The 12,908-nt window shown below is 47.6% G+C and overlaps 1 protein-coding gene across 1 annotated transcript in view; it reads right to left on the bottom strand.

The window, feature by feature from the left end:
• LOC115105774 (unconventional myosin-XVIIIa-like) overlaps positions 1 to 12,908 on the bottom strand; it is a 113,215-nt gene that overhangs the window by 42,484 nt on the left and 57,823 nt on the right. The window contains exons 17-20 of the mRNA XM_029628146.2: positions 12,646 to 12,832; positions 6,335 to 6,542; positions 6,077 to 6,186; positions 425 to 490 (exon numbers count right to left, since the gene is read on the bottom strand). Of these exons, the coding sequence (XP_029484006.2) occupies positions 425 to 490; positions 6,077 to 6,186; positions 6,335 to 6,542; positions 12,646 to 12,832 (571 nt within the window). The remainder of the gene's footprint in view (positions 1 to 424; positions 491 to 6,076; positions 6,187 to 6,334; positions 6,543 to 12,645; positions 12,833 to 12,908) is intronic.

Here is a 12,908-nt window from a genome sequence, read left to right as displayed (position 1 = left end):
CGCCCACTGTTGTTTCTCCTGATTTTCTTGTTGGCTTTGGGCCACTTCCGAGCTGATGGGATTAAACAAGTCCATCAACTGCCAGAAACTACTCCATAATGAAATGAATACAAAGGAGACATGATTGTGCATCTCCCAGTGAGGCTGGAAGGCAGGCATGGCGCTCACATCCATCCTCCACAGTAAAGAGACTTCCAGGGCAGCCAACATTTTCCAGACAGTTCACCCAGTGACAAACACATTCCTCAAGGAGAAACACCTGGAAGGAGGAATCTATAGCTACAAATTAAGGGAATCTACTGTATGCAACAACAGTTTGAGTTTCTATAACCCCTAGCACACAATATAATAATATGAACAGAGGTAGTTTTACAAGTGACTTATTCAAGGTGTGAGGTTTTACTGTGGTAGTAGTGGTACTCACCCTGCTCAGTCCCATGTGATAGCTGTTCTTCTCCAGGTCCAGGGACTCTAGCAGCTCCTCCACAGCCTGGAAACACACACAGATCAGTCCCTGCCCTACTACCCCCGAATTATCCCTCTTCTGTAGTCCCGCGGAGTTGACGGCTAACACAGAAGAGCCCAACAACCACTTCTCTTATCAGACAGATTGACAGAATCCTGAGCTATATTCCTTTCACATTCTCCCCTCACACCTCTGCCCCCAATCCGCACTCTCTCCTTTCTAGAGAGTAGAGGCTGTGCAGGGAGAGCAGCAAATGAAAACTGACCAGACAGCTTGTTCTTCAGAATATACCTGCTCCAGGCTCATTCCTCCGGGCCCCGTGGTAGTCTTAGCCCCATAGCAGTCTTCTAGATTGCACTGTGAGATGGGCTGCAGCCCAGAGCACTGGGGGTCTTTTGTCTGACGCCATTTCCAAAGAAACCCCGTTCCGAGAAGCTGACGCAGGGGAAATCTGCTTTTCTCTGTTTTTAGCCACAACGCTCTTGCTCTCCCATATGTTCAGTTCCCCACCGTTTCACTTCGGCCGGGATCCTCTTGCAGGGGGCCGATACACAATTGACTCTCATTGATAGATACCCTCAGGGAAAAACACTCATTAGCAATCCTCCCTTCACAGTTTGGATTACACTGAAACACTTTAAAAAGGCTCAGTACAGTCAATGGACCAGTGATGTTCCTGTGTTTTATATACATTTACACACTAGGAGTGTAATACTACTGTGAAAATGAAAATGCCCTTTTAGTGTAAGAGCTGTTTGAACAAACCGCCTGAAATTTTGGCCTGCCTGGTGACATCACCAATTAGTTAATAAACTAATAAGAAAAAGGGTTCCAAACCTCTGCCAATAACAGCTAGTTTTCCCCTCTCCAATCAGATCAATCCCAGACAGTCCTAGCAAAATTCTTTGACAAATTGCTCTTTGCTAAGAAGACATTTTTGTAAATGTTTTACCATTTTAATTGTTACCCCGAAATGATTTGATATTGAGATAACTACATTGGACCTTTAACCATCAGACCCTCTCGCCAGTCACATCTCACATAAACAAAAGCATTTTCCGACAAGATTGAACTGCCAAAGGGGGCGGAGTTGCAATCTACTGCAGAGATAGTATGACAGAACTCTGCAGGCTATCTAGGTCTGTGCCCAAACAATTCGAGCTTCTACTTTTAAAAATCCACCTTTCCAAAAACAAGTCTCACCATTGCCACTTGTTATAGACCCCTTTCAACCCCCAGCTGTGCCCTGGACACCATATGTGAATTGCTTACCCACCCATCTATTTTCAGAGTTCATATTGTTAGGTGACCTACACTGGGACATGCTTAACACCCCGGCCATCCTACAATCTAAGATAGGTGCCCTCAATCTCACCCAAATTATCAAGGAACCTACCAGGTACAACCCTAAAAAAATATTTTGTATTTATTTTACCTTTATTTAACTAGGCAAATCCGTTAAGAACAAATTCTTATTTTCAATGGCGGCCTAGGAACAGCGGGTTAACTGCCTGTTCAGGGGCAGAACGACAGATTTGTACCTTGTCAGCTCGGGGGTTTGCTCGGGGGTTTGAACTTGCAACCTTCCGGTTACTAGTCCAACGCTCTAACCACTAGGCTACCCTGCCATGGGCACCGTCTTCGATATCATCCTGACCAATTTGCCCTCTAAATACACCTCTGCTGTCTTCAACCAGGATCTCAGCAATCACTGCTTCATTGCGTGCTTGCGTAATGGGTCCGCGGTCAAACGACCACCCCTCATCACTGTCAAGCGCTCCCTAAAACACTTCAGCGGGCAGGCCTTTCTAATCGACCTGGCCCGGGTATCCTGAAAGGATATTGACCTCATCCCATCAGTAGAGGATGCCTGGTTGCTTTTTAAAAAGTGCTTTCCTCACCATTTAAAAAGCATGCCCCAATCAAAAAATGGAGAACTAAGAAAAGATATAGCCCTTGATTCACTCCAGATTTGACTGCGCTTGACCAGCACAAAAACATCCTGTGGCGTTCTGCGATAAGCAACTTTTCAGGGAAGTCAAGAACCAATATACTCAGTCAGTTAGTCAAGCTAAGGCTAGCTTTTTCAAACAGAAATTTGCATCCTGTAGCACTAATTCCAAAAGGTTTTGAGACACTAAAGTCCATGGAGAAAAAGAGCACCACCACCCAGCTGCCCACTGCACTGAGGCTAGGAAACACTGTTACCACCGATAAACACACGATATTTGAGAATTTCAATAAGCATTTTTCTATGGCTGGCCATGCTTTCCACCTGGCTACCCCTACCAACATCTCAGCACCCCCCCCCCCCCCCCCCTCACCCAAATCCAGACAGCTGATGTTCTGAAAGAGCTGCAAAATCTGGATCCCTACAAATCAGCTGGGCTATAAAATCTGGACCCTCTCTTTCTAAATTTATCAGACGAAATTGTTGAAACCTCTATTACTAGCCTGTTTAACCTCTTTCGTATCGTCTGAGATCCCCAAAGTTTGGAAAGCTGCTGCGGTCATCCCCCTCTTCAAAAGGGGGAGACACTCTAAACCCAAACTGTTATAGACCTATATCCATCCTTCTCTGCCTTTCTAAAAATCTTCAAAAACCAAGTTAACAAACGGATCACCGACCATTTTGAATCCCACAGTACCTTCTCCACTATGCTATCTGGTTTCCGAGCTGATCATGGGTGCACCTCAGCCACGCTCAAGGTCCGAAACGATATAACCGCCATCAATAAAAGACAGTACTGTGCAGCAGTCTTCATCAACCTGGCCAAAGCTTTCGACTCTGTCAATCACCGCATTCTTATCGGCAGACTCGGTAGCCTTGGCTTCTCAAATGACTGCCTCACCTGGTTCACCAACTACTTCTCAGACAGAGTTCAGTGTGTCAAATCGGAGGGCATGTTGTCCGGACCTCTGGCAGTCTTCTATGGGGGTGCCACAGTGTTCAATTTTCGGGCAGACTCTTTTCTCTGTATATATCAATGATGTAGCTCTTGCTGCTGGTGATTCTCTGATCCACCTCTACGCAGACGACACCATTCTGTTCTCATCTGGCCCTTCTTTGGACACTGTACTAACAAACCTCCAAACGGGTTTCAATGCCATACAACACACTCCTTCCATGGCCTCCATCTGCTTTTAAATGCTAGTAAAACTAAGTGCATGCTCTTCAACCGATTGCTGCCCGCAACCTCCCGCCCGACTAGCATCACTACTCTGGACGGTTCTGACTTAGAATAAATGTGGATAACTACAAATAACTAGGTGACTGGTTAGACTGTAAACTCTGCCTCCAGACACACATTAAGCATCTCCAATCCAAAATTAAATCTAGAATCAGCTTCCTATTTCGCAACAAAGCCTCCTTCACTCATGCTGCCGAATATACCCTCGTTAAACTGACTATCCTACCGATCATTGACTTCGGCGATGTCATTTACAAAATAATCTCCAACACGCTACTCAGTAAACTGGATGTAGTCTATCACAGTGCCATCCGTTTTGTCATCAAAGCCCCATACACTACACACCACTGCGACCTGTACGCTCTTGTTGGCTGGCCCTCACTACATATTTGTCGCCAAACCCACTAGATCCAGGTCATCTGTAAGTCTTTGCTAGGTGAAGCCCCGCCTTATCTCAGCTCACTGGTCACCATAGCAACACATACCCGCCGTACGCGCTCCAGCAGGTATATTTTACTGGTCATCCCCAAAGCCAACACTTCCTTTGGCTGCCTTTCCTTCCAGTTCTCTGTTGCCAATGACTGGAACAAATTGCAAAAATCACTGAAGCTGGAGACTTATATCTGTGGGGCCCTCTCGCTTTAAGCATCATCTGTCAGAGCAGCTTACCGATCACTGAACCTGTACACAGCCCATCTGTAAATACCACACCCAAAGTACCTCATCCCCATATTGTTACTCTTGCTCGTTTGCACCCCAGTATCTCTACTTGCACATCATCATCTGCACATCTATCACTCCAGTGTTAATGTTAAATTGTAATTGTTTCGCCTCTATGGCCTATTTATTGCCTTTACATCCCTACTCTTCTACATTTGCACACACTGTACATAGATTTTTCTATTGTGTTATTGACTGTACGTTTGTTTATGTGTAACTCTGTGTTGTTGTTTTTGTCACACTGTTTTGCTTTATCTTGGCCAGGTCGCAGTTGTAAATGAGAACTTGTCTTCAACTGGCCGACATGGTTAAATAAAGGTGAAATAAAATAACATTTTAAAAGTGGGGAGCTCCCTTCCTAAGCATATCATTAGGGCATAACCACCCGCCAGACAGCCTCCAGGGTAGAAAATATATTTCACCAAGTTGATAAGTGCAATACCAAGTTTGGGGTATTTTGTTCAGCCCTTAACTCCAGTGCAATTAGAAGACCTTTGCTTCCGGTCTCTGCTCGTCATTGATTAAACTTGGTACGGAGTGGGATGCCAAAGTGGGGCAAAGCTGCCTGCCATCCAGGACCTCTACACCAGGCGGTGTCAGAGGAAAGCCCTGAAAATTGTCAAAGACCTTAGCCACACCAGTCATAGACTGTTCTCTCTACTACCGCATGGCAAGCGGTACCGGAGTGCCAAGTCTAGGACAAAAATAAAACATTTAAACCGTTTTTCACCCCCAATCCATAGGACTCCTGAACAGGTAACCACATGGTTACCCAGACTATTTGCATTGTGTGCCCCCCAAACCCCTCGTTTACGCTGCTGCTACTACTCTCGGTTTATCTTATGTGCATAATCCCTAACTATACATTCATGTACATACTACCGCAATTGGCTCGACCAACCAGTGCTCCCACATTGGCTAACCGGGCTATCTGCATTGTGTCCCGCCACCCGCCAACCCCTCTTTTACGCTACTGCTACTCTCTGTTCATCATATATGCAGTCACTTTAACCATACCTACATGTACATACTACCTCAATAAGCCTGACTAACCAGTGTCTGTATATAGCCTTGCTACTCTTATTTTCAAATGTCTTTTTACTGTGGTTTTATTTCTTTACCCACACACACCTTTTTCCCTCCAAACTATTGGTTAGAGCCTGTAAATAAGCATTTCACTGTTGTATTCGGCGCACGTGACAAATAAACTTTGATTGGATGCAGCTGGGGATAAGATGATAAGGTCATCACAATGGCCCTGATTAATAGAGGTTTATTCCTCTGTCAGTGGGCTACTGACAGCCAAGGAGGAGATGGTCTATTCAGCTCAAATCAAATGTTCGGCGCATGTGACAAGTAACACAATAGGTGTAGGTAGACCTTACAGTGAAATGCTTACTTACAAGCCCTTAATCAACAGTGCAGTTTTTAGAAAAATACCTACAAAAAAATATAAATAAAGTACCAAATAATTAAAGAGCAGCAGTAAAATAACAATAGCGAGGCTATATACAGGGGGTAAAGGTACAGAGTCAATGTGCGGGGGCACCGGTTAGTCGAGGTAATATATACATGTGGGTAGAGTTATTAAAGTGACTTATGCCTAGATAATAACAGCTCATTAATATAACAATGCAGACCTCCGTTGTTGGCCTGAATCATATTATTTTCTCCAAAACACACACAGAAAAATACTCACCTTCTTCTCATCCTTCACTATGTAGTTGCGGCCAAGTTTCTTGGTCAGGTGTGGTGCCAGCACGTCGAAGCGGCGGCAGAATTCGGAGAAGACCATGTGATCAGGGTATCCTGTACAGACAAGGACATCAGGGGTAAGGTTATAAAGCTAAAAAAAAAATGTACATAAATATTTATTTTTAACACTGCTGTTTGTGAAGATCATTTGGTTTGAGAGACCCTTCCAGACCTTCCTAGTCTAATATCCACAGCCTCTTACCTTGTCTGTAGATTCTGAGAGCGTCCAGCAGCTTGGAGCCGCGGAGCTGAGACCGGAGCAGGACCACATCCAGCTGCATCAGGGCAGAGTCTCCACTGTCCCCCTGGGCCTCCAACTCCGCTCTGCCTGCCCGCAGGGCATCAGCATTGGGCAGCAAGCAGTGGATAAAGTGAACCCTGGACCTCCGCACAGTGTCCAGCAGAGCGTCCTACAGGAGATAGGAGAGTTAGCTAGGACTGAAATGGTGACAGTGAGAGCCATGAGAGAGGGCAAGGCCTCAACATGCATTGAGAGAATAGCCAGCCTAAACAGAGACCAAACTTTTAAAACATAAGCACAGGCTCTATACACTGGCTCTCACTAATGGATATAATAGCACATTTCATGCTGTGGCAAAGAAGGGGGTCGAGTGATAAGTGGCAGATATGTGAGAGCAGAACTAATAAACGGGCTCTGCCCGATCACTAAAATGGCCACCCCTGTCAGAACTACAGATCACAAAATGGCCGACCGCCAAAACTACAAGTCCCAGAAGCAAGGGGAACCCTCAGAAGGTGGAGCCGACTCACAGATAAAGGGTCAAGAAAAACCAGGAAGAGGAAGAGAGAGTGCTGGAAGGAGCTATGAACAATAGAGAAAGAGACTATAGAGATTGGCTGGATTTACCGTGTATGAGCTGGATTGTTTTGGACTTACCTGTTGGCGTTTGGACCTGGACCTACCGAGAACCCGATTCGTGTACCAAACCCTGCTATCCTTGACCTCGCCTACGGCCTGGGTGGACCAGGACAAACACACAGGTACTGTCCTGTTCGAAAGAACTCTCATTCTTGGGTGATTTGGTGACAGTTTACCACTTAGTTTGTGACAAACGCTCCTAACCTTGAAGAGGTTTGCCACACGTGGTGGAGGATACGGGTATGGACTAACATACCACTGGTTAGGTAGAAGAAAAAAATAAAAAATAAATGTTCAGTTAGCACTCCAAAGGGGAGTCAGGTTTTTTTTTGTTTTGGCTTTGTTTGGTTAGGACAGTTTTTCAGGAAAATGAGTATGGAGGGAGCCATACAGGCCCTGTTACAAGCGGCGGCCGCCCAACAAGAGGCAACTAGAGCTCAACAAATAGTTCATCAGGATGCAATGCGAATGTATCAGGACACGTTACAGATCCAGCACCACACCAACCAGCTGCTCACAGAAGAGCAAGAGAGAAACACCCGGGAGTTAAGAGAAGGCCTAAAGGGGCTAGCGGACCAAATTGGGGCTCAATTACCAGCTGCAAATACCCAAAGGAGGGCCAATCATTTTCTTCAAAAAATGACAGCGCAGGATGATGTGGAAGCATATCTTACCACCTTCGAAAGGACGGCAGAGAGGGAGAAGTGGCCGAAGAAGAATGGGCAGGGCTTCTGGCACCATACCTGGCAGGGGACGCTCAAAAAGCGTATTTCGACCTGGAGTTGAAAGATGCACAGGATTACGATAAACTAAAGGGGAGAGATCCTGACTAGACTGGGAGTGACTGATACCGTGAGGGCACACCGCTTCCACCAGTGGTCCTACCGACCGGGACAACCCCCACGAACACAGATGTTCGACTTGATTCACCTGGCACGGAAATGGTTGCGACCAGAGACCCGGTCATCCGCCGAGATTGTCGAGACCATCGTACTCAACCAGTTTCAGCGAGGTCTACCCCAAGAAGTGAGCGATGGGTTGGCCAGACAGGGTACTTTCCGCCGACCATCTCGTGGGCCTGGTTGACGGTATTGTGGCAAGAACAGCTGAGCAGGCACAGGAGGAAAGATTCCCGTTCCCCAGGCATGGGCGAACCAGTGGACAGGGTAAGGCTGTCCCAACATTTAGAGGGGGAAGAGAGCAGCGTGGGGCCATGAGGAAAGAATCAGAATCAGGCCAAGACACTAAGGGAAAAAAACGTTAACCGGGACTGGGGGTCGAGGGGTCTCCCCCGAACCCCTATTATCTGTTACAATTGTAATCAACCAGGACATATTGCAGCCTACTGCCCTATTAAAGAAGAGCCAATGCAATGTAACCTTAGTGAAAATGAAGATGATATACGGTATGCATGTCCTGTTGTAACCACTGTACTTGAAAGATCAAGAAACAAACATATGTGCAGGGTGAAGGTTGAAGGGAAAGAGGTTGAAGCACTGCTGGATTCCGGCAGTATGCTAACCCTGGTCGTTGCAGGCCTAGTGCCGAATCATAAACTGGATACAAGACAGGATATCAGTGTTACATGCATTCATGGGGATACCCGTCTGTACCCCACGGCCTTAGTGAGCATACAAACAGAGGACGGTCTGCTGGATTATGAGGTCGGCGTGGTCCCAAAGATGCCATATGATGTAATATTGGGTCGAGACTTTCCTAACAAAGTTAGGCCACAAGAATGGCATATTTGAGAAGCCAACAACCCTGACCAAGCAGGAAGAAGCATGGGGCCTTCAACCAAAGCCAAGAAAAGAGGTCTCCCAGGGGACAACATCACAGGTGCTAGTAGGGGAGGAGGAGGATGAAGTGGCAAACCTCGCTGATAACGAACAGCCCAGTACTAGTGGGGCTGGGGTCGATCTGAATCCAGAGGACGACGATCTAGAACCAGCAGACCTGGCAGGGTCCTTGACTAATTTTGGGACGGCCCAAAACCAGGATCCAACGCTGCAGCAAGCCAGAGCAGATGTGCAGGTCGTAGATGGTACTCCCATAAATGTTGGGATGATGCCTAATAGTTTTCCCCACTTCATCATGAAAAAGGGTTTGGTGTACAGAGTCTCGAAAATAGGGGTTGATGTGGTGGAACAGTTGTTGGTTCCCACTCGGTACCGGAGGACAGTACTGGATCTAGCTCATGGGCACATTCTGGGTGGACACCTTGGTATCGATAAAACCCGAGACCGGATTGTAAGGAGGTTTTACTGGCCAGGAATTCAAGCTGAAGTGGCTCGGCATTGTGGAGAGTGCCGGAGTGCCAGTTAACAGCTCCCGACCAGCTTTTAGAAGCCCGTTAGTGCCACTCCCCATAATCGAAACGCCATTTGAGAGGATAGCGATGGATTTAGTGGGCCCACTACCCAAATCCGCCAGAGGGCACCAATACATTCTGGTCATTCTAGATTATGCCACTCGCTACCCAGAAGCCATTCCCCTTCGGACGATGACTTCCAAAAATATCGCAAAGGAATTAGTGCTCTTGTTCACCAGGGTAGGGGTTCCAAAGGAGATCCTACCGACCAGGGGACCCCTTTATGTCCCGCCTTATGGCGGACCTTTGTAAACTGTGGCAGGTGAAACAGTTGAGGACATCGGTTTACCATCCTCAGACGGACGGGCTGGTTGAGAGATTCAACCGAACCCTGAAGTCAATGCTCAGGAAGGTAATCGATAAGGATGGGAAAAACTGGGATTGCATGTTGCCGTATCTGATGTTTGCCATTAGAGAGGTTCCTCAAGCCTCGCTGGGGTTTTCTCCCTTTGAGCTGGTATATGGGAGGCATCCCGGGGAATCTTAGACATCGCCCGGGAAACCTGGGAGCACCAATCCACCCCGTATCTAGTGTCATAGAGCACGTCACGGAAATGCAAGATAGGATAGCCACAGTCATGCCCATCGTCAGAGAGCACATGAGACAAACACAGGAACACCAGCGGCACACTTATAACCGGCAGGCTACCCTGAGGGAATTTCAACCGGGAGATAAGGTGTTAGTGCTGATCCCCACGGTAGAGTGTAAACTACTAGCCACATGGAAAGGACCATATGAAGTACTGGAGAGAATAGGAGAGGTCAATTATCGGATCCGACAGCCAGGTCGACGGCCCCAGGAACAGATTTATCACATAAACCTGTTAAAAGCATGGAGAGAGAGAGAAACACTAATGGTCACATACCCCACACACCTTCAGGAGACAGCCGAAGTAAATATTTCACCCACTGTCCCCAGCGCAAGTACAGGAAGTAAAGACCCTGATCCAGAAAAACAGAGATGTGTTTTCAGAGGTACCTGGCCGAACTGAGGTTACGGCTCATGATATCGTTTCCCTACCAGGGAGAAAAGTGAGTATGAGGCCATATCGGGTACCCGAGGCTCGACGGGCCGCGATTAGAGCAGAGACTGAGAAAATGTTGACAGCTGGAGTGGTCAAGTCACATAGTGAGTGGTCTAGCCCAATTGTGATGGTCTCCAAGCCCGATGGGTCTTTGCGGTTCTGTAACGACTTTCGGAAGGTAAATGAAATCTCGAAGTTTGATGCCTACCCCATGCCCCGAGTAGATGAACTACTGGAGAAAATCGGTCATGCTCGGTACATTACGACCCTTGATCTGACAAAAGGGTACTGGCAAATTCCTCTGACCCCAGGGCCAAAGAAAAGACAGCCTTTGCAACACCTGACGGTTTGTTTCAATACACCGTCATGCCATTCGGCTTACACGGGGCCCCAGCCACCTTTCAACGGCTCATGGACAAAGTCCTAAAACCGCACAAAGCATACGCCGCAGCTTATTTAGATGACGTGGGGATCTACAGCCCAGATTGGGAATCCCACTTACCCCGGGTACAGGCAGTGTTAGACGCCCTTAGAAAGGCAGGGCTCACAGCAAACCCTGCCAAGTGTTATGTGGGGTTAGAGGAAACAGAGTACCTGGGATACACTGTGGGAAGAGGGTTAATCAAACCCCAACATAAGAAGGTGAAGGCAATTAGAGAATGGCCGAAACCAGTAAATAAGAAGCAGGTTCGAGCCTTCCTAGGGCTGACCGGTTCCTACCGGAAGTTCATCCCAAGTTATGCCACAGTGGCCGCCCCACTTACCGACATGACTAGAGCCAGAGGGCCAAACATGGTCAAATGGGATGAAAGGGCCACCAAAGCATTTAGGACATTACAGGAGGCTCTCTGCTGTAATCCAGTGCTGGTGGTACCAGACTTTGAGAAAGAGTTTGTGGTTCAGACGGATGCCTCAGAGGTCGGCTTGGGAGCAGTGCTATCCCAAGAGGTAGAAGGGGTGGAACACCCCATCCTGTTTTTAAGCAGGAAGCTGGAACCACGGGAAACCAACTACTCAGTCGTTGAGAAAGAGGCGCTGGCAGTAAAGTGGGCTCTAGAAAGCCTGAAGTACTACCTGCTGGGGCGCCACTTCACCCTCATCAGTGACCATGCCCCACTCACCTGGATGCATAGGGCTAAAGAGAAGAACGCTCGGGTGATGCGGTGGTTTTTGAGTCTCCAACCGTTTCATTTTGACTTGAAACACAGAGCAGGGAAGGAAATGGGAAACGCGGATGGGTTATCCCGCATGCATGCATATTTTGCTGCGGTAGCCCGACCTAGGTCGGATCTAGGGGGAGAGATATGTGGCAAAGAAGGGGTCGAGTGATAAGTGGCAGATATGTGAGAGCAGAACTAATAAACGGGCTCTGCCCGATCACTAAAATGGCCACCCCTGTCAGAACTACAGATCACAAAATGGCCGACCGCCAAAACTACAAGTCCCAGAAGCAAGGGGAACCCTCAGAAGGTGGAGCCGACTCACAGATAAAGGGTCAAGAAAAACCAGGAAGAGGAAGAGAGAGTGCTGGAAGGAGCTATGAACAATAGAGAAAGAGACTATAGAGATTGGCTGGATTTACCGTGTATGAGCTGGATTGTTTTGGACTTACCTGTTGGCGTTTGGACCTGGACCTACCGAGAACCCGATTCGTGTACCGAACCCTGCTATCCTTGACCTCGCCTACGGCCTGGGTGGACCAGGACAAACACACAGGTACTGTCCTGTTCGAAAGAACTCTCATTCTTGGGTGATTTGGTGACAGTTTACCACTTAGTTTGTGACAAACGCTCCTAACCTTGAAGAGGTTTGCCACAATGCATTAAGCAATCTTATGAAATAATCCACCTGCGTTTTAATAAATGGTATAGTTAAGGAAAGTACTCTCAGGAGCAGGAAATGTAATGCCTAGGCCCTACACGAGGGCGGCTCCTAGTGCCTACCCTTTCAAGCTGGAATAATATGGTAAAAACACAGGAAGATGGATGATCCCCAAGCGCTATGCGGACACCTCTCCCGGGGTAGGGGATATATTAGGCAGTGCTAATTAAATGACTCCTATTACTGAATCAGCCCATGTGTTGGATTTAAATGAGGCCCTGTGGCCCAACACAACTTAGCTAGATATGCCCAGACTGTTACAGGAACAGAAGTGTAAATATGATTTTTTGGGAAGCCCTCTTGCTTTCCTGCTCTCCAACAGACCTGCCCTCTGCAGACAGCTTGCAGCCGCTCACCACTTGTAGTTTGATCTGGATGCAGAGGGACTTCTTCTTGACGGCCGCCACTCCAGTGGTGAAAGTCTTCCTCATGCTGGTGGCGCGCCGCAAGGCCAGCTGGGAAACACCCTCCAGGCCTGCGATGGAGCCTGACAGGGTGGTGGCCCCGCCTCCTCGGCTCATAAACAGACCACTAATGTTCTTCCTGGAAAGGAGAGAGATAATCAGATCAGGTCAGACGTGTGTTGCAAGCATTGCCAATCAAGCTAAAACATTATGTG

Source organism: Oncorhynchus nerka, linkage group LG22 (genome assembly GCF_034236695.1).
Source record: "Oncorhynchus nerka isolate Pitt River linkage group LG22, Oner_Uvic_2.0, whole genome shotgun sequence".
NCBI lineage: Eukaryota > Metazoa > Chordata > Actinopteri > Salmoniformes > Salmonidae > Oncorhynchus > Oncorhynchus nerka.
Note: the sequence above shows the minus strand (reverse complement) of the source record. Positions and strands in the feature narration are given on the sequence as shown.